This window comes from Prunus persica, chromosome G4, assembly GCF_000346465.2.
Source record: "Prunus persica cultivar Lovell chromosome G4, Prunus_persica_NCBIv2, whole genome shotgun sequence".
In the NCBI taxonomy this organism is placed as follows: domain Eukaryota; kingdom Viridiplantae; phylum Streptophyta; class Magnoliopsida; order Rosales; family Rosaceae; genus Prunus; species Prunus persica.
In genome coordinates, this window is record NC_034012.1 from 10,874,740 (window position 1) to 10,898,516 (window position 23,777).

Below are 23,777 nucleotides of genomic sequence, written 5' to 3' on the forward strand. Positions count from 1 at the left end.
AAATTGAATTTATGGTATTCAGAGTTTCTGGTAAATTGAGTTTTTGGAATTGACAAAAGGGCTTTTGATAAAATAAATCAAAAAGCTATTTGGAATTTTGTAGTTTATCTCAGAATTTGGTGGCTTTTTCGGTCAGAAAATTTGGTGGCTTTGCTAAGAATTATTTGGGGATCTGCCAATTTGGTGGCACGGTTGGGCCAAAGGTGCAGAGGCGTGGCGACATGGATCCGCTGCCGATTATTCCAGGTAGAAGGAAGAGAGAGAGAGAGAGAGAGAGAGAGAGAGAGAGAGAGAGAGAGAGAGAGAATATGACAAAGTTGGTGGTGTTGAGTTTCTCCATGTTTTCCTTGCTTAATGGAATTCTTAGTAGAATTAAATTTGGTCAATATTTTGGTACGCCTGGAAATTAGTGAGTGGTGCTCACTGAACCGACGAGGAAGGAGGCGGAGATAGAGTTGGGAGGTAAAGCTTGTGTAGCCATCAACTCCCCTTCAAAAGCAGTTGCACCCACAAATTCGGTGCAAGCCTCCCTAGCACTCGCAATAACCCGGCTCGGGTCCGGGGTGGTACCTTCAAAGACAAAGCGACACCTGGTTTTTCAGATTCCTCATCAGTGACAGGATTGCAGATCTGGTAAAAAAAAAAATTTATGAGGGTTTGTGTCCAAAGAGAGGGAGGAAGAAGAAGGAAAAGGAAAAAGAAAGAATTAAAAACAAGGAGAAAGTGAGAAGAAATCATGATTTTATATTTTCTTTATTATTTGTTGATATTGTCCTTGTAAAATGACAAATTTATCCTTATAATTAACAGAAAGTTAGAGGGAAGTCTCAAAACTTGACGTCAAGGGCTAAATTGGCCATTTAAAATAGTCTGATGGTTAAATTGACTGAAAAAATAATTTAGGATGAACATTTCGACAAGTATTATAGTTCAAGGAGTATTCGGCAGTTTACCTTATAAAGTATTTACATTTTTTAATATATATTATTTTTATTCAATAATCTATATATATAAAGCAAAAGGCAGAGAATGGTGAAACATTCAAAATACCAGAAAATGCCCTTTGTTAATTCAAACATTAAGAATTGAAATTATTAATTAAATGAGGATAATATCGTAAATTCACATTTTTAATATTAAAAAAATTAAAATTAAAAACAAAATAAGATAATAGGTCTTACTTTTATGGAACATAACTACCCTGTTATTTTTTCTTAATTCTAAAAATAAAAATAAAAAAGAAAAAGAAAACCAATTGGCACATGCGTGAGCATGTGTCAAGGTGCTAGTATGTGAGAATATGACATTGTCGAAATTATAATCAAGTAAACTTGACACACACTGATACACATACACATATACAAACGGAATCACATGTACTTTAACCCTCTACTTGGTTGTTGAGAAGATAAAGGAAATGCAAGTGAGAGAAATTATGAGGTGTGTGGTCTTGTTGTTTGGTAAGTCAACTCGGTTATAGTGTTGGATTTGGCTAATTCTTCTGTTGAGTTTGCAGTGATGTTATTTCAAAAGCCAAAAGTTCACCATTAGTTGTTTACTTCTGTTTTCCTGGAAACCAATCAACCGTGAAGCAAACAGAACTGTGTTCGGTTTTCTTTTGTTCATCTGTGTTTGTTTCTTGGAAATTCGACCTACTATCATTTGTGAAGTTTTCGGCAAAATTTCCGAAAATTGGCTCATACAGGATTTTATTTAATCAATTAAATGAAAATCATTGGGCAAGAAGAATTAATACTAAAAACCAAAGAGATTAGGAACATTAGTGAAAGAAAAAAAAAATTGCATATGCCAATTGCCACCAATAGAGTTGAGTCCTTGCTCTTTTTTTCTATAATACCCTATCACCATTAGTAAGTGTTGCTTTGGTATACATACCTATAAATCAATGATCATAATGGATTAACCAGACCAAGCTATATATGATAGCCTCTTCAAAGGTACAGGCATAAATTATTTTCCAGTGCATTTTATTTTTCAAAAGGCCGTTGTAATGCATTTTCTAACAGTTCTGCATTATTAATATTTCCCAAGATTAACTAAAATTATCTGCTTGTGTTTTTGTCAATTGAATTTTCAGTGGCTGTAAGTTTTATGGATGCAGGTCTGTGACCAATAACATGCTAAGTAAAGAGTTGCACCAAAACTATAGTTCTCATTATATAATAGCATAGAAGAGGGAAAAGTACCAATAAAAAAACCTTCTTGTCGTTTCAGTGTTACTTCTGTCGTAAGCTTAGGATTTCATCATCGGCCTCTATTTGATCTTCTTTCATGCTGTGTAAAAGCCCTTCCACTTCTTTTCCACATCTGATGTATGCCTTCATCAAGGCATGGTACATTTCCCTATTTACTGTAATCACAGTCTTCATTAAGCTTACAAAGGCTTCTACTTGTTCAATGTCTCCATTGTCTCCAATCCAACTCAATACACTGGAAACCACACCAGGTTTCGGCCTCCATCCTGTGTTTCTTGCCCGTAAATTCAGAGCTTCCGTCATGCACTCAAAAGCCTTCTGCATCTTCTGCTTGTCCACATATCCTGCAGCAAGAATTGCCCAACTATTTGGAGTTGGAGTCTTGCCTTTTTTGACAATGTCTCGAAGAGTGTCTTCAGCTTGTTCAACCAACCCCTTTTGACAATATCCGATTAGGAGGATATTTGGCACTCGGAAATCATAAGAGAGACATGATAACTCCCACTCATCTAGCAATTTTTTTGTCTCTTCAAGCTCCCCAAGCTTCACAAGAGAACCAAGCATGGTAATGTAATCCCTGTTGATTTGCTTCTTGCACTTGGTTTTTTCAAGGCTCCACAATCTCATCATGTCATCTTTACATCCCAGGCTTGCGTAAAGTGAAATTAGATGATTGTAGCCAAGCGCATCTTTATTTACCTTCTCTTCACTCTTTTCCAGGTAGATCAATGCTTTGTCATGGAGACCTGCTTTAATGTATAAATTGGCTACCAAAGCATAAGTAAGCCAATCCATGGAGATGTGTGGTTCCCTCTCCATTTCTTCCAAAACTTTCTCCATGCTACTTATATCAGATCTCATTCCGTAAGAGCTCATGCAAATTCTGTAGCTAAAATTGTCAGGAGAAACACCCTCCTCTTTCATCTCTGATAGCACATCCGGGATTTTCTCAGGCTGGCCAGTATGTATATAAAGACGCATAATGTCATTGTAGTTGAGAGAGGTAGCAAAACCCAACTCTTTCATCTTCTGCATATAAGAGAGAGACTTATCAATGAGGCCTTCTCTCACATAACAATTTAGAAGTGCACCATAACTTTTGCTAGTATCCTCATCACTCAAGCTACTAAAGCAGCTCTCTGCAGCATCTAGACCACGAACTCTACCGATGAGATCAAGCTGCACGGCATGGTCACCGGGTAAAAATTGGCACAGGCCTTTGCTACTCATCCATTCAGAAACCTGCACAACAATGAAAAAGGCAGAAGCTTGAGTAACATGTCAACTGGAAACAGAAAACTGCGGAATATGTTAAATATCAGAACCTGACAATGAATTCTATCAGTTCATCTGAACAACGAAGAAAACCAAAGCTCATTTTCTTGTGGGTTTCCCATTTTCCCTATGACCAAATTAACCTGTTATAAAAATCTTTTTATATATATATCAATTTTCTCAGCAAGCAAGTGGGGGATTGCAGGCAAAGAATCATTCAATTGAAACCAATAGACTGTTTGAGGCGAGTTTTTCGGCATCTAATGGAACCCAACCCAACAAACATTAAAAAAAAAAAAAAAAAAAAAACACTAGAAAAACAAACAAGACTAGATTTTTACTAGCAACCAAATGAATTAGCAGAAGTTTTAGTACAAGAGAAAAACAGAATAAAAATCATTATCAGCAACCAAAAGGAGACCTTTTTGCTCAAATTCACTCACATCAAGGGCATGCCTGTATCGCTTTCGGGCCCGGAGGTCTCGAACGATCCGCTGGAGCTCAAAGTAATTGACTTTTCCGCCTTCTTGAACCCACTGGTCAAGAACTGGGACGACACTGAGAGAAGGGTCCCCAAGAGGACTGATTCTTGAGAAGAGATTTCTTGTGTTGGCAGTGTGCCTTGCTCTGCAGTCAAATTTGATTGGGGATACATCTGCAGCGAGGTTTTGGTGCCTCTTCAAGAGTTTGAAGACTGCAAAAGCCATGAGAGGCAAGGTTTAAGCGGGTCTTGGAGATGTTCTGGCGGTAGTGGTAGCGGCAGTGGTAGTGGCATATGGGTCAAATGACAAGGCTTTGCTTCTTCTTTTGCTTGGGCCTTGGATGGGTTGGATTTTGGGCTATTCTATCCACACCCAATCCCATATTTAAGTTCAAAATTTTAATTTTGTTCCCTAAAACTTAAAAAGCTACAAGATTAGGGAATTTAAAGGAAAAAACCTTGCACATCCCCTCCCCCTCTTCTCATCATTTTCCTCTCGGTCGAGGGTGGTCGGAGATGTTACCAGCCTCCAAACTTCAGGTCACATTGGGTAGAGTCGTCAAATGGGATTTCAGCTTGTTCTTGTATTGTACACTGCCATGTTTATACTAGCATGGCCCTGTTTGATACCTCTAGTCGTGTCTTGAGTGTTCACAAATCTTGTTTGGGTGTCAAGAGATATACTCATTGTCAATTTGGAAAAGAAACATGTGAAATTTTATAGTGAGAGTGTCATATATGGACTCCTCATGTGGACTTTTATATTAGACATACTCATTAAACTTAAGTAAAATTACTATTTAAGTGAATTATATGACTAATATAAAAATTCACATTTATAATCCATATGTAGTACAGTCACTATAGAACGGCGCCATGTTTCAGCCCACTTAGAGAGGGTTGCGATCCATGTCAATATTGGGCCTAGAGGAGACCCCAGCCTTTTCTCCATCAGGCCCTTTCTTTGACTGTTCTGTTCTGTCCAGTCTCATCAAGAAACACAGAAACGAAACCATCCCTTCAATCAGCTCCACCCTCCATCCTCCACCCTTGTGTAATGCGTTTCTCTCTTTGCCTCTCACTCTTTTCCTGAACAGCAAAATGGGCAAAGATCGAAATGGCAGCGTTCAAGAGAGAAGAAGCAAAAGCTCAGAGAAAGAGGATGAAAACGAAAGAAAATCCGAGAAAGCGATAGAACATTCCGATTCCCAGTCCGAAGAAGATAGAAAACGCAGAAAATCCAGAAGGAAAGCACGGGAAAGCTCCGAGTCAAGTGATGAAAAACGCGTGAGGAGCGATAGAAGAAAGAGGAGATCGCGGAGGCGGTACAGTAGCGAGTCGGATTCGGATTCGGACTCCAAGTCGGAGTCGGAGGAGAGCGGCTCGGATTCGGCGTCGGAGAGTGAGAGCGAGAGCGAAAGTGATAGTGACAGGAGGAGGAAGAGGAAGAGGAGGAAAGAGAAAGACGATGACAGAGAAAGGAAGAGGAGAAGAAGAGAGAAGGAGAAGAAAAGGAGAAGAGAGGAAGAGAGGAAGAAGAAGAAGGAGAAGAGAAAGAAGAAGAGGAAGGAAAAGAAGGAGAAAGGAAAGAAAGGAGCTGTCACTAATTCATGGGGGAAGTATGGGATCATTAGAGAAACTGATATGTGGTATGTTAGTTGATCTTTTTCTTTTTTATTGCTTTAGGGTTTTAGAGTTTCTGTTTGTATGCTGAGAAATTGTATGAAAAAGATATGAGCTTTGATGATCTTGCTGATTCTATTTCAAGTCTACTTGTCCCTTAACAAAATTTAATTTCTCTCTTTTGGTAGTTTTAGTGTTTAATTATTTAATGGCCGTTTGAATTTGATGATTGATATTTATATATAGGAACAAACGACCAGAGTTCACTGCATGGTTGGCAGAAGTAAAACAGGTGAGTTCATTTTCCAACTGTTTTTCCACCCCATGAAACCAGAAAGCTGCAGAATATTTTATTTCACATATCTTGGTTGAAGTTCTAAGATTGCTGATTTTCCCTTTTCTTTTATATGTGTTCTGAAGAAGTCATGTATTTGTCAGTTTCTGAATTGCAGGAGTTGATAATATTGCTTTAATGATAATTGTTTTATCTTTCTTTAGGTGAACCTGGAACATCTGCCAAATTGGGAAGAGAAGCAGATGTTCAAACAGTAAGTGTGTGTTTGTGTGTGTGGATGGCATTTAATTTATCTTCTTTTTTGGTCTATCATTTTAGTTTTTTTTAATTTCACTGGAACTGAGTATGTAATGAAGATAATTGGAATATGTTAGCTTTTGTAATTTTGGAATTTACAATCTGAGTAGAAATTTGTATCCTTCTTGATAGGTTCATGGAAGATCACAACACAGCTACCTTCCCTTCCAAAAAGTAAGGCTCTATTCTATTAATTTTATGCTCTTCCATTTACTTTTCCAAAAAACAAAAAAGTTATATAGCTTTGTTCCCCCCTTTTTATGTATCTTAATCCAAGCACCTAATAAGGCCCAATAAGATGATAAATTATTTAACATTAGTCATCTTCTTATCTAGAGCTTTAGGCGGTGGTGTTCATTCTCTCTCCAGGGACTCTCAAAGGAGAATGGAATATGTGCACTATCTAATTTGAGTGAAATATCCTTCTTGACTTAAAATTTGATCCGCCTAATTTTGTCAATGGTTGTTTTCATAACTTTATGTGTGACCAATACAACTAGTTAGTACTTACCAAATGGTTTAACATGTTATGTTATTAGATTGTGAATCAGGATATTTGAATAGGTGGAATCATGTTTCATTGTGTGGATCTTATTTACAATTTGACAACATAGCATGCCAGATTTCTAGCTATTTATTTGGAGAAGGAAACAAAGGGGAGATAATATATTAAATTGGAAAGACTTTGTTTGGTTTTAATGTTACAGATGTCGTTTCAGGTTGGTTGTATGAGTGAGAAGGGTTGGTATGTTCTCACTTTTTTGTTTATAGTCACCCTAACTAGAAAGCCTGTAAAAGTGAATGCACATATTCAAAATGTGAAATGATTCAAAACACCACAGAATGACTAGTAATTACTTTAACTTTTGTGGTTGCAGGTATTATAGCCTTGATGCTTATTACAGGCATAAATTGGAAAAGGAAATAAAAAAAGGTTATAAAAAGGTTGGGCAAACAGAACGTACTGTATTCAATGATGAAGAACAGCGACGGTATGTTTTATTGCTATCTCTGTTATTTGGATTTGTCGTGAAGTGGCATCTTAAGTTTCTGCTCTGAGACTGTAGTTTTTAGTTTTCATTTTATGGACTAATTTTGGTAATTTTCAGTTTCAATTCGTTCATATGAAAAGCCAGCCATTAAAAGGGAAAAGATGAAACTTTTACAATCCTTAATTGTAGACAATGTAGAGCAACTGAAAATGTAACTTATTAGTCATTTTGTGTTAGAATGTTCTTAGAAACTTTAGTTTGGCAGTTGTGTGCACAGAAAGAAAAAAGGCAAGGGCAACTTTTAACTTTTTTCAGATACAGGATAGGAAAAACATGATACCAGTTTGGATCTGTTAAACCAAATTTATTGCAATGATTGCATTCTTGTGTTTAGCCAATAATATTGTATTGCTATTCAGGCAAGAAATGATGCGAGTGCGTGAAAAGCAAAAGGAAGAAGAAGTAGAAGCTCTGAAGCGCTCTATGCAGAGTGGACTGGTTAGTTTCTGCTTCATCACATTCAATTGTTTATCGCATGTAAACTTCATTCAAAAAATAGACTTCCTCACTCCATTTGAATTTTCAGGCACAAGCAATGAAAGAGCAAGCTCAACTCAGGGAAGAGATGGCTTACCAGTATAAGATTGGAAACTTTGAGGTGAGGATAAGTAACCAGAGCTGTCTTCTTGTTATAATTCTTAATCATGTTCTGGCTTTTTGTTTATGGTATCACCTCTTATTCATGCCAGGCTGCTGCTGCCATTCAGAGAAGGTTAGACCCTGATGCTGCTGTGTGAAAATGGGTCGCTATAATTCAGGAATTTAATCCTGTCATGTTTCTACCATCAGCAGCAAATTGCTTTCGTTCTCCTAATTTAAGTGCATACGAATCTAGCTAGACTGAATTACTAAATGTACCCTCTGTAGCGGTTGTCCACTGCAGCCAGAATGTCATACTTTCTAGGTGGTTATATTTTCTGACCAATTTCTCCTTAGCGGCTCGGTAAGTTTTGCAGATACATAGGAAATGATGTATTTTATTTACTGATTTATTAGCAGATTGATCATGAAAGTCACCAACTCCTTTATGCTCATGAGAAATGCCAATATTATGATTTTCTTTTCTTTTTAAAATATGCGATAGAAGTTGCTCACTACAAGTTTACTTAAGCATACACTTCTAAGAAATGTGTCATAGAACAATAAAAAAAGAAGATAGTATGGCTGGTTTTGTTCGATTTCGGCAGCTGTCACCAAATCGACCACCGTACAATAAAATAGCGGTTTGGTTCAATTGGGTCACAAATTACACTTTTTGTGGGTAAAAATCAAACTAAATCTCTTGCATTGGTTTTGATTTGCTCGGTTTGAACTGCCTTTTCATTTTTGTGCCAACTTTTGAATGTTGTAGCCAAAGTTGGTGGCAAACTTAGCGTAGACTTTAGCATCCTTTTGTATCAGGATGGCCCTCCTCCGGTGCGTTGGAGCACTTTCCAAAGCAAAGGCTTGCTCTTGGGTAAGTTAGGAGTGATTCTTTGGAAACCCAATTTTGATCACAAGACGCCCAACCCTTAATTTTCTTTTAATATTCATATTTTATCTCCACCTGACATGCATCTGAAACTTTTGGAATTTCCAACACATGCTCGCTGAGCATAATCTCTTCATCTGAAGATAATTCTTGGACATAAATTTTCATCTTTTGCAAGACTAATGCATTCCCCAAAAAGAACTCTACCATTGGCAAGTCATATTTCACCCCCTCAAATCCCCAAATCTCCATTTCTTTAAGGTGACACAACAAACATTCCGGCACCGATCCTTTGGGCATTCCATAAGAAAATCTTTTATACCCAACAGAGTATCCATTTAGTTCCTGTCGTTAAAAAAAAACAAAATTGAATGGTAAGAAGATGAAAGTGCTGAAAACCAAGCAGTTTGAAATTGTTCATTCATGTAAAGTAAACATACCTTTCTCAAGATAAGATGCTGCAGATTAGGCGAGCTATGTAGCAATAAGGTCAATATGGTCCAGCTCTCACTGGTGCGGAAACCCAGCTCCAAACGCCCAAGGAAAGGAAATTTGAGCATGAAATTTCTCAAGCGGATCCGTAGTGCAATTCCATCTTCATTTTCATCAGAATCAGTGTGTTCCACAGTCTCATAGGAATAGCTGACAGCCTTCACATGCAAAAGAAACAAAAGTAATGGAACATGGTTAGCTACTACATAGAAATATGTACTCGTTAAATTTTAATAATGTTCTCATGACTTATAGTCTCAACTGTAAATTTGGACCACACATTCAAACATATAGTTTTAACTATATAAAGGTGACGTGGTAAAGTTAAAGAAAAGCAGAGACTTACCCCTGTAGTACATCCAGACAATGATAAGGACTTGACATTTGAGAGTGCTTCAAGAAGCTCAAAAGCACGGTTAGAGTGCTTTACCTCGAAATAAAGTTCAAAGGCACCATAATCTGCAGAAGGGAGTCCAATACAAATCTTTGCATCATCAAGTACCTTCAAATCCGTAGCGATTTTATACTTGGCCAAGAAGTCATCGTAGAGATCAAGGTGCTCAAGGTTTGGGCAATCTACCACAAAGATATACTCGATATCGAAACTATGCACCAAGCATTCAATCTTCAACCTCTTAAGTGTATTCGATTTTACCGTGAAAACCACTTCCCTTTCCTTGTTCAATATGTCACTCTCCATGAACAGATCTTCAAGCACAAAGCAGATATGGAAAAGCTTTTGCGTAAATGTAATACCATCTTGGTTATAAACTGTTATCCAAAGAACCTTTAGGCTCGGAAAACACACGCAATCTGGAGGAAAATCCAGCCTTATATTCGCATTTAGTTTTAGTACCCGAAGCGACCTACTAGCATACAAGCTTTGAGGCAATTCGATAGGATTTTGAGTGTAAGGAATTCTGATGTCGACCTCAACAACGTTGGATGTGCATGCAACAAGCAACCAAGAATTTATGAGATTCGAATCGTAAGAGTCGGAGCAAAAGAAGGTGATTTTTTGTACGCATGGCAAATTGATGAGGCCAAGGACGTGGTTCACGAAGTTGGCAAATAAGGACGCGTGATTAGGCATCGATGTGAGGCTTTTGGGGCGCAGTAATAGTCTGTCGTCAAGGTCGAGCTTGAAGAAGGAAGCAGAAGTCCATAGGTTGGTCCATTTCTTGGAGAGAACGGTAGTGGCCACGGCATGTTTGGTTGGTAACAATGAGAGAATATGGCTAAGAACATCGTCTGGTAAGTTGGCAATCATGTCTTCTTCCTCTTCTTGTTTTGCTTTCTTTGTAAGGCGTGGGCTTGAAATTTGAGTTCTTGGGTTTCTCTGTCTTATCATGGCGTTTTAAGAGAATTGGAGGAGGACTTGGGGGGACTCTCTTGCTTTGAAAACGGAAGAAGAGGGAGAGAAATTATTACGGTTTTCGGAGAACTGGATGTGGAGTTGGGGAACCCCACAAAACTCAACTCACGCTCCAGTATCATAATCTGTTACTTTTATAGTTCCAAATTACAGTCAGAGAACCCTTCAAAAGTCTACAAATGAGGAAAGCGAAAAGCTTGGAGAGGAAGTAATTGCCTCTAAAAAGAGACTTTCCTGTAAGACGTTTCTTGGTGAACAGGGAACGTTTCTTGGTGAACAAGGAACGTAAAGTGTTTTTTTTCTTTAGCTGCTTCTGAATATCTACAAAAGTCATTCTCTTGGGAATATTTTATTTTATTTTATTTTTTAAACCCTTACGACACAAGAACTACTTCCCTAGGTAACCATGCAATCACAGCTGGAGTTGGAAACCTTAGTACTTAGTTAGCAAATATCAGGGCGTCTTTCTCCTTAGATCAGATACCAAGTAAGTGTATTCAATAGACACAATTCCTCCCCAATTAGGGTTTGGTTCCCTCCAATCCACACCAAAAAACATGATGATGATGATGATGATTTTTAGCAACCCTATCTCCCTAAACCTTTATATACAATATACGTACAAGACCATGGATGAATATACCTTTTTTTTTTTGGGGCTAACTTCATTGAGGCTAACTTCAAATATTGATGATTTTATATAAAAAAGTTTCTCAAAATGCCAAAGTTCCATTAAGATTATTGCACATGTATTCATTGAGGCTAACTTTGTCATTTTGCAAAAGTTTTTTAAAATGAAATCATCAATTTTTGGACGAATCAACGAAAAGGGTGTTTGTGAAAATAATTTAAAACGTCAAGGAGTGTTTGGGTAATTTCTGAAACCTCAGGCGGTTTTGTGAAAAACTCAAAAATCACAAGAGTGTTAGTATATATAAGAGATATTTAGTGATATACCCATTTCTAGCACTAATATTATAAATAAACCCTACACAATTGAATTTCTATAAACAAACCCAAAAAAAACCCAAAAAATGATAGCTGGCCTTATTGAATTTAATATTGATTATTAAATTACTTTGATGCCCTATTGAGTGTTTTGGGTATTTTTATGAGATTTTGGGGTTGGGCTTGTTTTAAGAAATTGATGGAAATTTTGTAATTTATAAGAAGTTAAAAGCTTTTTTGTTATGTTGTAAATGAGCTTTGGGTGTGTTTCTAAAGTCCATTTTATATAGGATATTTTTATAATTTGGGCCCCCATATTGGGTATAATAGTGAATCTCCCTATATATAACTCTTCACAAGACCATAAACTCCTTATATGAAATGAAACTAGCTATAAAATTTACGTCTTAAAAAAATTAAAAAAAATTGAACAATTGTATCTTTAAATAAAATGAAGAAAAATAGGGAAAAAAAAGAAAGGAACAAGAACAGGCTGAGCGGCTGAAGTGTACAAAAATTAAAATAAATATGTGGATGGAGCAATTCATCATTCAAGTGGTAGTCAGGCACAAATAACAAATACAAACAGAATGGGGAAAAGAAAGAAAGAGAAAACTGGTGCTTTGTGGCCACTTTAATTTGAAGAAAACCGCGTTAAACCAGCTTTCAGGTATTATCTCCAACGGTCGGGAAATCTTTGGGTGGTTAATTGATTGGGGCCAAAGCAACTACAATCCTAATCTGATATGGAAATACAAACAGACACAGCTACAAAGTAAAGTGAGAGAGTGCACTTGAGCGTTGGGTTTAAAAACCGCCTTATAGTGAATCTTCCCAACTATTATTTCTCTCTGATCACAATTTGCAAACTTGTTCGCTTTCTCTTTCTCTCTGTCTCTGTCGAGTTGAAACCCTAACCCCATTGTCTCATTCTGATCCTTTTTGAATTTATCCCTTTCTTTTCTGAGTTGGGTTTATTTCTGTGTTCTTAATCTTTTAGGTGAAATTTCTGTTTTTGCATTTCGGTTATGGGAATGAAGGGCGATTTTCAATTTGGGTCTGATTCAAATTCGTTGAATCTTCTCTCTGAGGTTTCTGTTGTTGTCAAAAATTGGGAGGAAGATGATGTTGAGAAGGCCATGGCCATGGCTGTGAGAAGTTGCTGCTGCAACCCACTTCATGTATATGGATTTGATGGGTGTTTGATTCCTCAGAAGGCCATGGTCAAGCAAAACAAAGGGGTTTTTTCATCATCATCATCTTCTTCTTCTTCCTTGGATATGTTGGCTGAAGTTGCAACCCAACAATTGATGGAGTCGGAGGATGGGAATGGACTCACAACCAAGTGGGTTTTTGAAGAAAAAGCTGTTCTTGCAGAATTCATCAGTTTCTGTGCTAAAAAGGAAAGGTCAGAGTTCAAAACTTTCCACTTCAGTGACATTAACATACCCAAGAAGAAAAGGTCAAGTATGAGGAGGACTCAAAGAAGGTTTTTGCCACATGCTTCTCATGATTCTGTCCAAAGTGTAAATTGTATGAATATGAAAAGGAAGAGGCTTTCTGCTCATTCTGGGAGTGATCATGGTCATGAAGACAACAACAATGAAGCATTCGTGCAAAAGAAACAAAAGCTGGTTCATGTGCAAAGTACTGCAGATGTAAATTCACTGAAGACGTCTGATGACACAGTGCAGCAATGGTCGATCAGGTGTAAATCCCAGTTTCGCTTTGCACTTGTTAAGATTAGCAAGACAAAGGCGGAGGTTCAGCAATGTGGACACGGTGGAAGCACTTATAGCAGTAGCCAAAAGGGGCAAAGGGGCTCCTCCATTTCATGCATCAGCCACGACTGTTAATTAGCACATACATGTAATGAGTAAAGTCTTTTACTTTTTAGAGATTCTTTTGGTTTCTTGCCTCTGAAACCAATTCTTTGATTCGTTATACTGTAAATCACTTTATATATAAAAGATTGAGTTGCATTGTACGGTTATATTCTCTTCAATGGAATGAATTTTTCAAGAGGTTTTCTCTCTATACCCAAATCATGTTGTCTCATAATTTTTATATCTATGGCTGTTCTCAATTTTTCTTCTGCTGCTGTTAACTGGAGGATAAATGCATTTGTATAAACTAAGCTCTCCTTGATTTGAGTCCCCATTTGCCGAATCTCGCAGCCCACCATTTCAGATCGAATCAGGAAGGGTTGTATATAGAAACATAGTCTTCTGGTTCACTGTGCATCATTTAGAGTTTCCAATGTCCAAGTCCTCCTTGACTGATATAAATCAAAATCCACAAGCCATTCACTAATGCTCTATGGCAATCTTCACCCATTTTCAGAAGTTGATAGCAACAAGCCAATCATGGAAAATAGTCTAGTTCTCTCATTTACAATTGCTGAGTCCATCAAAAGCTATATAAAAAGGCCAAAGGCCCAACCAACATCAACCAAAGCCCAAACCATGCACTCGGGAGTCCCGAGTCGGGACATCAATCCCACTCCAAGCACAAAACGATCCAAAGCCCACATCAAAGGCATGGTTTTTGGCAAACCTAGCATATGATCAAAAGAGCCGTAGCAGCGCAGTTGCTGCCACGGCCACTGTGAAGACACCAACATTGTCATTGTGGCCAAGGTTGAGTGTAAGAACTACCATCTCAAGAACATACGAAAACATACACAAAACCTACAAATATGCCAACATAATTGATTCCACACACCACAAAAATCAGCCATCCGAAATTCATCACCTCCACCGAATTCGAAACCACTAACGCACCCGCACGAACGCAACAAGCAATCGAAGAACAACCATAGGCCGTGAAGATTTTTAGGTTAACAAAAATTCTTATACCATGATTTAGTCCAATATATTTATCAGTTCTTATGTTCTTATTCAGATCTTGTAAGTTAAGCCAACATCTTCGTTATAATTTCCTTGCATTGAATTGATGATCACTTTTCTTTGGGTCAAAAAAGAAATGAACGGCTGGTAGAGTAGGAACAAAATACACATCCCAATACGATCAACGGTTGATAGAGTGTTTTCCCACAAACACAGCGAACAATGAGCATGAGGCTCTCAAGTCAAGCTCACTTTGTCAGTGTGTGCGGCAGTGTGTCTATGTCTGTGTCTGTGACTGATTGTGACTGTGTATTAGCTTAACGGCGGAATTACTGGATTTAAATAAAGTTTAAATTCGAATATATTCTTATTTAAAATTAAATATATACCCCCATACTGGCTTGTTTTGTGCAGCGGCTCAGAGCTGCTTGAACGGCTCATTTTGATTCTACTTTTTTGTTTTGGGTCTCATGATTCTACTTTCAATGCACAGCTTTTTCTTCTTTTTGTTATTCGTTATTTTCCTTTTAGAAAAATGCGGTGAAATGCAATGAAATTTTCACTACAGAAATATAAATGCAAAAAATATTTCTCTATTGTTTGATATCAGTTGTCTTGTGAAAATATTAGAAAGACCACATTTATATATATTAGATGGGTGAGTTTTACTTATATTAAAAGTATGGTACACCAAGTGGTTTATAAATGTGACAGAATTATCTTCTTTCAATAGTCGTTATTTTTTATATAAATTAAATATTATCTTCCTTTTTCTCTAAAAAAAAATTTATATTCTTTTATTTTTTTTCTCCTACCACATATTACATAAACACAATATCTCATTTTCAGATTCTTACTAAAATTAATCTAGCAATCAAATAGTTGAGCATAAAACAAAAGGTAATAATATTAGGTTAAACATATAATTTCACTACATGTTAACTACTATTCACAAAATTAATATAAATTAAGTTATTATTATTCCTTTTTCTATTTGAACAACATTATTTAATAATTAATATTTGAACAACATTATTTAATAATATAAAATAAAATTTCACTACGGTAGTAAGGATCATCCTAGTTTAAAATAATAATTTATTTTTATTCAATATTCACACTAGAATAATCCTTACTACTTTTTTTTTAGTCTTTATTTATACATAAAAAAAAGAAAAGAAAAGAAAAGAAAAGAAAAAAGACATTGTAGCTAATGAATGAAGCCCATAGTATATAAGCCGAGCCACCTGACAATGATAGAAATAATAAATTAGCAGCTTTAGTGATATCTTTGACTTAAAGTCTGAAAGAGAGAGAAAAACAGCTCCATTAAAATATATTCCAAATCTTAAAACCCTTGGGGACCTTTTACACACTCGTAGCTCTACACACTCTGCTACTGTCTTTTCATTTCTCTCTCTCTCTCTGTCTTTCTCCCTCTCTCTCTCTCCCTCTCTACGCTCTCATTGTTGAAGACGATTGACAGAGAAACAGTGTGTAGGCGTTTCAAAGAAAGATGAGGGGTCCTTTGGGGGCAGTCATAGGGAGGTACCCATCAAGTGATGGGAGTGAGCAAATGGGTTCAATCATTAGGCACAACAGGAAATGCAGGGACCTTGTGTTCCTTGTAATCTTTATAGCCTTCTGGGTTGCTATGATTGTTAACTCCAGCTTTGGATTTAACCAAGGAAACCCATTAAGGTAAGATTCCTAACCATACCTTTTCATTTTTTGGCAAAATTTTGTTTCGCCTGTGTTTTTTAAGGTAAGAATCGCCGTCTCTCTAATGGGTTCCTTTTTTAGCTCACAAATACGTGGTATTACGAATGAGCATTTGTTTCTGTTTTTGGTTGTTGGTATTTTTCCATGTACACACTTTGACTTGTCTGTTAGAATAAAATCAGGACAAAAATTACCTTCTTATTTGGGTTTGGTGTTTCTGAATTGGGTTTGCTTTTGGTACTAACATCTTTGTTGTGTCTTCAGTTTTCCTTTTTCTAATCAACATAATATTACATTCTGTTTTATTTTCAACTATGTGGTTGCTTGAGAAATTTTAGTAAGAAGCTGAAAATGAGATATTGAGTTTATGGAGAAAATAATAATCTATTGTCATTCAGCTTTTCGAAACCTGAAATGCTATGTTGTTCCTGTGCATTTTGTACTGGAAGGTTTTTTTTGTTGTTGGTCTTTTATCCTAAAACAACATCAGTGCATCTTACTTGGGGAAGCTGGTCTGCGTTCTGTTTGGTTTTCGTTTAGTTTTGTACAGTAACTTTGTTTATGTTTGGCTACATTGTATATTTTCTGTGTGCTTGCTCTATTTTGCTACATAATGGTTACATTTCTTTCGCATAGTTGAATAACTTGAATTCTCTTTACTTTATTCAATAATTCTCATGAATAGTGATGTGGTTCATCAGGCTCACTTATGGACTGGACTACAAAGGAAATGTTTGTGGTGACAAGCATGCAAAAGGTCTTCGTCAACTGGAACTCAAATATTGGTTAAATCCTAACCAGGTTTACCTAAGTGGTTTGAAAGACAATCAATTCAAGTTGGCCAATGCTCGGAGTATATGCTTATTGGATTGCCCTACCCCTTCTGAAGATTCACTAAGTTGGGTGTGTGATTATCCTGAAGGAGATATCCGTCTTTCAATGGATGACTGGATAGACAGGAATTATGATTATTATGAGTTCCTTACACCAGAAATGAGAAACACCTCTCTTCAACTTCAGGGTCCTTGTTATCCTGTCATATTTCCAAGTGTAAATGGTAAATGAACTCACTCTTGTTTGAGGTCATTAAATTATATTTTTTAATTGTGTTCACATACAAATATTTTCTGCTGCATTTGATATTTGTTGTGTATATATGTCTATCAGTGGGAGAAAGCATATAATTTAAAAAAACTTTAGTCCCTATATGCTTTCATTATCAAATGTATCTTTTATTCTTACATCATAACATTACTAAAAACTCTTCCTTTTTCCAGTTTATTGGAGCTGCCAATTTATTGCTCGTCCCTCAAATGTATCTTTGAGGCATTGGCAGCAAATGGGTGGAGTGAATATCAATGAGGACATTATTATAGACAAATCTATTCACAGGTCCATCAATTCTCGGTCATCTGTCTTAAAGGTTGAGCAGCACTTGTTTACTACATTTTACTTCTTTGCAATGAGTATGCTTGTTAAAACGTATAACTTGTCTTGTCTGCATCAATTGTCTGCATTTGATTTTGTTTACAATTGTATGTTTCTCTTATAAATAAATAAAACTTTGTTTGCAATTGGTATACCAGTTTAAAGAGAAACATAGTTAATCGCTGGAATTATTATTTGTTCGTTTTCACTTCTATAAAACATTATGACCTCATTAGTTTAAGCCTGTATTAAAAGAATCTTTTCATTTTTCTATAATGTTTATTTAGTATGTCTGGCTATTAGCATAACATCCGATTCTTTGCCCTTAGAATATTCACAGGACGTACTTCCCAGCCAATTGAACCAACCAGGCCATAAGAATTCTGTGTGGCCACTCTTCCTTTTCCTGAAAGGCTCATCTAATTAGTGGATGTTGTTGATTATTAGACAAAAAGCTCTTGGTATTAGTTTCTTCATATTCTGTCGGAACTATTTTGTTTTTTTTTGGAATGAGAAAAAAGCTCTGACAGAATAAGCTGTCAGAATGCAGCATAGTGCTGTACTCCCCGACCCCCACCCTCTTTTTTCTTTTGGTACATTTTGTTTTGATTATTTCATTATGTGCATACCTTATATTAAATGTGCCTTTTGCATGTTCTAAAGTTCTAAAGCTTCATTGTTTACAGAGATACATGGCTGATATTGGAAAGGCATGGCCAGTGCTGATTGTTTGTGGAGGAATCTTGCCACTTTTTCTGTCAGTGATTTGGCTGCTTCTGATTCGTCATTTTGTTGCTGCAATGCCCTGGATAACAGTCGGCCTCTTTAACATTCTCATAATAGCAGTCACAATGTTCTATTACTTGAAAGGTTAAGAGCTATATCTTACTGTGCTTTATCGTCTTGTTTGGTAAACCATGCTATAGCTTTTAATATGACAATGACTCGATTCCTGCCTCCATCAATCCTTCCTCCCCATTTTGATCTTATCCATGATCAGCTATCCACAATCCTGTTAGTGTGTGAAAAATATTGATAAATTCTTTTCTAAGAAAAAGGGAGAGGGGGAGGAAAAATTAGTATAGCAATTGTCATCAAGAAGATCTTGAACTGGGTTTTGTCAATTTTGATAACTTTGCTCTCCATAATGTAGTATCTAGGAAGGACTCGTTTCCAAGCATTCATACAAGTGCATCTTTTTGCCCTCTTGTTCAGCACTGTTGTTGGAATTCTTCTGTCTCATCTTTAGCACTGATACTTGTTTGAGACTTAAGCATTTTGCTTCCCATAAACTTGTTTACTTGTATAAGTTGGATGCTTGCATGTGTGGATAACATTCAACAAAATGCAGTGCTGATTTATTTTTCTTGCTTGATTTTAGCTGGATGGATAGGAAATGATGCCATCTCTCCAATCATCGGTGAGCACGATCCATACATTCGCATATCTGGAAGGGTGTGTACCTTCATTAACTGAGTACTCCTAACTTTGAAGCCGTCTGTATGTATTGTCAACTAACACAATTGTTTCAATATTTCAGGAGTTAACTCATCTCCGTGCTGCTGCTGTATTTATGACCTTTATTACTGTTGTTGCTGTTCTTACATCAATTGCTATAGTCCGCCGCATCCTTATGGCAACATCTGTCCTTAAGGCAAGTATGATGTTCAATTAATCATATTAAATTGTAAGAACATAAATGGTAAAAAGATGATGACACTCAAAGTTGTGGAGACCTTTTGGTGTAAAAAATGTTATGGTTTCTTTGATTTAAGAACTACATGCTCCAATTAGGTGAAGCTGCTCCAAGAAGCTGTATATGAGCATTTGTAAAGTAAAATGCCGATGTAGGATATGTTAGGAGTTAGCCCTTAACTTAGGTTAGGCTACTGTTTCCCTCTGAATTCTCAGTGTATGGTTAAGAAGAAATATACAGAATGATAGAAACAACATATAAGAAATAGTAGACACAAGACATATTTTTGATACATTTAGACATTGTTTAGGCATAATAGGATTTTCTTATGGATTGTTCCACAAGTCCACATTTGGAGTTTTGTGAACATACTAAAACTGAAAAGATAAGAAACTTGGTTATTTCATAAAAAAGCAAAAAGTATTTGATGAAATACATAACTGTTACTGGTTAACCTAAAAAAGGTATGGCATGGGACAATGGCCACTGCATTGTTATTAATGCCTTAATGTGTCTAATACTTCAATCATCTTTAGGCAAGCCTTAGAAATATTTTTAGTGAGCGCTGTTAAGCATGATATGGCTCATCTCTAGATTTGTGTCAAAAGATGTCTTACTCATTCAAGTTGTCAAATTAAGAAAATTTAAGATGGCCAGAAATCTGTATTGAGAGCAGGACTGAGCCTAGCTAATATGCATCAGAGGTTCTGTTGAGCCATGTTTCCTATTAGCTATTACAGAAAACATATATTTTTAATTTTGGGATCAAGGTTGACGAGTTAAAGCAACTGAAATAATTACATATCATTTATGCATATATTATTACTAAATTTTCACAGAAGCAAGTGCTGATGTTGCCAATAGCACATAATTGGAAGGCTTTTTATCACAAATGGGCCCTGAGGTTTGCAAAATTATCACATATCGTCCCTAACGTTTTTCTGTGACACTAATGGTCCTTAAGGTTACCCTCCACGCATCAAAATGGTCCGTGCTGTTAGCTTCCGTCAAATATTCTGTCATGGACCATTTGTGATAAAAAGCCTTTCCCAAAAAAACATTAGGGACGAAAAGTGATAATTTCGCAAACCTCAGGGACCATTTGTGATAAAAAGCCTAATTGAAATGTGCACCGTCCACTTTTGGAAACACCAGTCATAACTTATTTATCATAGTACCTGGTAGTCTTCTTCACCCAGAGTTGTTCACTTTCCCTTAACCTCAATGGCTCTATACATTGATCTGTATGCAGGTTGCTGCGAAGGTCATAGGAGAAGCTCAAGCGCTCATAATATTTCCAGTCATTCCGTATACCATCCTTGCAATTTTTTACATGTTCTGGTTTTCAGCTGCTTTCCATCTGTTCAGTTCTGGTCAAGTTGTCCAGAATGACTGCAATTTGAACTGCTGTGTTTATGATCTTTTGTCAAAACGAGTGAACTGTGATCGTTGTTGCGGTTATAGCATTCATTACACTCCTCATATTGGAGTTGCCATCCTCTTCCACCTATTTGGGGGTTATTGGGCTACACAATTTTTCATAGCATGCTCATTGACTGTTATTGCGGGTTCTGTTGCCTCTTATTATTGGGCTCGTGGTGAAACTTCAGTAAGTTACTAAGCTGTATGTATAAATGTTTACAACTAAGTTGACTTGTAGATCTTGTTTGTAAGTCTGGATTTTATCTTTGTTACTTGGATTGCAAGAATGGACAATATAGAGATATAAACATGATAGTGTTGAATGCTTGGTTGGTATTATAGCATCAAAGCTTTTAGTAATATTTATATTTTATAAAACATAAGGTGGCTTAGTTAATTCATAGTTCCTCTAGATCTTCTGTAACCTAATTTATAATTCCTCCAGAGGTGATGATCCAGTTACTCAGTGTGCAATAGAATCTTATTGTTATAAGCCATTGATTTAATGGTCTGTTATGGCATTCCAAAAACTGCTTTTAGAGGCGGTGATCTCATGCTTTTGTGCATGATAATATTGAGTTGAGAGTAGGGAGTAGACAGACATGTGTTGGCATGCATATCGGTATCTACATGTGTCAACAGGCGTGCTGGCATCTGCATGTGCCTGCATGCATGTCAGTGTCTCGACACGCTGATACGTGTGTCGGGGTCTGCATGTGTCAATATGCTGAATGTATGTTGGGGAATTGTCCCTCCAAACATAATTAATGTCTGCTGGATGATATTATGGGTCTTATTTTTAGTACTTCCAAATCGAGTTACCTGAGTTTTTCTTTTTGAGGACTAGTTAAAGTTTATTTCATCGTGTACCAGTTTTTTATTTTTAGTTGCTCATTATTTTCTTCAATGCAGCCGGAAATTCCATTTCTTCCAGTCTTTTCCTCCATGAAACGGCTTGTGCGCTATAACCTTGGGTCGGTTGCTCTTGGCTCTCTAATTGTGTCATTTGTGGAATCAATCCGCTTTATGCTTGAGTCAATTCGCCGCAGACTAAAAGTTGCTGGAACCACACCTGATAACTGGTTTGGCAAGGCTGTGTACCATACTTCGAGATTTAGCCTGAGGTGTATCGAGTGGACAATCAAATCGGCTAATCGCAATGCCTATATTATGGTAATTTTTTACATAAGAAGTAAATGCTCAAGTTTCCGTAAGATTGTCTGTTTTTTATCATATTCATTCATCTTCGTATGACAAATGTACAAAAGAGGAACTTATTTGTTAGGAGAAAGTCAAATGCCTCAATCGATTTCTTGTTTATGCTAACAAAAGAAGTGGTCACTACTTGGGAAATTTATGCCTGAATCCAGATTGGATAATGCATCATAGTATTCTCAAGTCTTAAGCGTGTTTTTTTGAGTATGCAATATCGAATTGGTGTGAATTATATGCCTTTTTGAAACTAATGGGATGTTTAACGTGATTCTGGGACTTGACTAAATGTACTCAGAGTGGGCCATAAAATGAAGTAAGAACTCCAAGAAGCTTGAAAGAATAAAGAAGTGAGAAGGCACAAGAAAGCTACCAATTAAACTGTACTTATTTTTGTTGTAACCTACAGGCTACATAACTGCAAACACTATAATGTATAACTTTTCTTTCCTCGTTTATGTGCTTATTTTATTATTCATTTTGGGTTTCAGATCCGGATACTGACTTGTTTTACCTTCTGTATTATATAGTTTGTGCGTCTGATTGGTTTCTGGAAAATATGCTTGTTACTCTTGCAGATTGCTATAACGGGTAAAAGCTTCTGTAAGGCTTCTGCAATCGCAACGGATTTGATCTTTAGTAACATCCTTCGGATAGGGAGGGTAAATGTGATTGGAGATGTTATCCTATTCCTTGGAAAATTGTGTGTCAGCCTCTCAACAGCCCTTTTTGCGTTCCTTATGTTGGATACCCACAGATACAGATCTGCACACAACAAGATCTCTTCTCCTCTGTTTCCTGTGTTGGTATGGTTAAAAGATAATGCGTTTTAGTGATGATTTGTCATTGTCTGATGAAAGCATTAATATTAGTTACTGCTAGGACAGCAAAGTAGACTTCAATGCTATGTTGTTAGCCTCCCTCTCTCTATAACATCAACGAGGCTTTCGTTAAAATATTTGTAGAGCCTATATTTGATTGACAAGAACCAGAGCACAATAATCATGTAGATTATATAAATGATTAATCTGCTCTTATATGTTTGTGCAGGTTTGTTGGGGACTTGGTTATGTGGTTGCCACTCTTTTCTTTGCAGTGGTGGAGATGTCAATTGATACCATCATTCTTTCATTCTGCCAGGATTCTGAAGAGCACCAAGGGACCGCCCAATATGCTCCTCCACTTCTCATTGAAACCCTAAATGACCAAAATGAGATGCAGAGACTTACCCAAGGACCCCAATGATATACTTAGACGTATAATTTTCCTTCCTCAAACTTGCTTGATGGAATTTGAGAATCCTTTTGTAAGGTGCTATAGTCTAGCCTCCCAGTACGTACTCACCCTAGTCCTTGAATTTTTGTGTTCTACCTGTATATATTATTCAAGTGTTAGGCGAAACCGAGAGGGAAATGGGTGCCTCTATAGAAGATTGGAATGTGCATGAACGCGAATTTGAGACATTTGAAAGAAAACTATTGAATTAGAGTATATGAAATGTTATAAAAATCTAAATGAAAACTGCTCAGCTTGCTTTTGAAGGAGTAAATTCAGTGATCATTTTGAGTGATCAAGCATTTATGCAAAGCCTGCAACTTACTGTTCTCATGGAGATGAATTCTTACTTGAAACAAGTAAGGTGTGCAATTTAGAGTCAATACGATAATATAATTCAAATTTTTTTCCAGTTAACTTAAAATAATACACTTAATAGGATTGATCCATTTTTGTTTTTTAGTTACTAGGATGGAAAATTATTTCAATTCTTGATTTTATTGCGTTTGCCAACTTGAAATTATTATGATTTCCGACTTTTCCAGCATTTAGTAACACATACGGAGTCAAAAAATATATATAACAGATTAGGCTACTATGTAACCAACCCATGCATTCGGAAGATTGTGCTAGCCATTTCATTTGCCT

At 36.6% G+C, this 23,777-nt stretch overlaps 4 protein-coding genes across 6 annotated transcripts; 2 read left to right on the plus strand and 2 right to left on the minus strand.

Moving 5' to 3' along the window:
- On the minus strand, nt 2,154–4,322 carry LOC18779229 (pentatricopeptide repeat-containing protein At4g21705, mitochondrial). Of its 2 annotated transcripts, none has more exons than XM_007211786.2 (2): nt 3,935–4,322; nt 2,154–3,458 (listed from the first exon to the last, which is right to left on the minus strand). In XM_007211786.2, the coding sequence occupies exons 1-2, from the start codon at nt 4,196–4,198 to the stop codon at nt 2,238–2,240; spliced, it is 1,485 nt and encodes a 494-aa protein (XP_007211848.1). In that variant the 5' UTR covers nt 4,199–4,322; the 3' UTR covers nt 2,154–2,237. The 2 variants fall into 2 exon arrangements, with proteins under 2 accessions (XP_007211848.1, XP_020416851.1); XM_020561262.1 differs by lacking the exon at nt 3,935–4,322 and adding an exon at nt 3,913–3,931.
- Nucleotides 4,853–8,286, plus strand: LOC18778631 (vicilin-like seed storage protein At2g18540). Its single transcript, XM_007211511.2, has 8 exons — nt 4,853–5,621; nt 5,842–5,887; nt 6,094–6,143; nt 6,320–6,361; nt 7,066–7,179; nt 7,599–7,677; nt 7,766–7,837; nt 7,929–8,286. Exons 1-8 carry the CDS (start codon nt 4,882–4,884, stop codon nt 7,974–7,976), a joined length of 1,191 nt encoding a protein of 396 aa, XP_007211573.2. The 5' UTR covers nt 4,853–4,881; the 3' UTR covers nt 7,977–8,286.
- LOC18778370 (putative F-box/FBD/LRR-repeat protein At5g56810) lies at nt 8,394–11,106 on the minus strand. 2 transcript variants are annotated; one of them, XM_020562899.1, is made up of 3 exons: nt 9,633–11,106; nt 9,151–9,360; nt 8,394–9,055 (listed from the first exon to the last, which is right to left on the minus strand). In XM_020562899.1, exons 1-3 carry the CDS (start codon nt 10,551–10,553, stop codon nt 8,762–8,764), a joined length of 1,425 nt encoding a protein of 474 aa, XP_020418488.1. In that variant the 5' UTR covers nt 10,554–11,106; the 3' UTR covers nt 8,394–8,761. The 2 variants fall into 2 exon arrangements, with proteins under 2 accessions (XP_020418488.1, XP_020418487.1); XM_020562898.1 differs by having other exon boundaries at nt 9,549–11,106.
- LOC18779530 (choline transporter-like protein 2) lies at nt 15,693–23,403 on the plus strand. Its single transcript, XM_007213554.2, has 10 exons — nt 15,693–16,075; nt 16,798–17,153; nt 17,374–17,519; nt 18,211–18,394; nt 18,906–18,979; nt 19,065–19,178; nt 20,473–20,829; nt 21,555–21,815; nt 22,433–22,660; nt 22,905–23,403. The coding sequence occupies exons 1-10, from the start codon at nt 15,891–15,893 to the stop codon at nt 23,097–23,099; spliced, it is 2,100 nt and encodes a 699-aa protein (XP_007213616.1). The 5' UTR covers nt 15,693–15,890; the 3' UTR covers nt 23,100–23,403.

What these genes read in the sequence shown, in the direction of transcription:
- LOC18778631 (XM_007211511.2), top strand. Translation starts at nt 4,882, where the DNA reads ATGTCAATATTGGGCCTAGAGGAGACCCCAGCCTTTTCTCCATCAGGC. An exon ending in ATTAGAGAAACTGATATGTG is followed by an intron (nt 5,622 to 5,841) that starts GTATGTTAGTTG and finishes ATTTATATATAG; the next exon opens with GAACAAACGACCAGAGTTCA. An exon ending in ATAAGATTGGAAACTTTGAG is followed by an intron (nt 7,838 to 7,928) that starts GTGAGGATAAGT and finishes TATTCATGCCAG; the next exon opens with GCTGCTGCTGCCATTCAGAG.
- LOC18778370 (XM_020562898.1), bottom strand. Translation starts at nt 10,553, where the DNA reads ATGATAAGACAGAGAAACCCAAGAACTCAAATTTCAAGCCCACGCCTT. An exon ending in TGTCTGGATGTACTACAGGG is followed by an intron (nt 9,361 to 9,548) that starts GTAAGTCTCTGC and finishes TTGCATGTGAAG; the next exon opens with GCTGTCAGCTATTCCTATGA. An exon ending in AGCATCTTATCTTGAGAAAG is followed by an intron (nt 9,056 to 9,150) that starts GTATGTTTACTT and finishes TTTTAACGACAG; the next exon opens with GAACTAAATGGATACTCTGT.
- LOC18779229 (XM_007211786.2), bottom strand. Translation starts at nt 4,198, where the DNA reads ATGGCTTTTGCAGTCTTCAAACTCTTGAAGAGGCACCAAAACCTCGCT. An exon ending in GATACAGGCATGCCCTTGAT is followed by an intron (nt 3,459 to 3,934) that starts GTGAGTGAATTT and finishes ATTGTTGTGCAG; the next exon opens with GTTTCTGAATGGATGAGTAG.
- LOC18779530 (XM_007213554.2), top strand. Translation starts at nt 15,891, where the DNA reads ATGAGGGGTCCTTTGGGGGCAGTCATAGGGAGGTACCCATCAAGTGAT. An exon ending in TGGCAACATCTGTCCTTAAG is followed by an intron (nt 19,179 to 20,472) that starts GCAAGTATGATG and finishes ATCTGTATGCAG; the next exon opens with GTTGCTGCGAAGGTCATAGG. An exon ending in CTCCTCTGTTTCCTGTGTTG is followed by an intron (nt 22,661 to 22,904) that starts GTATGGTTAAAA and finishes ATGTTTGTGCAG; the next exon opens with GTTTGTTGGGGACTTGGTTA.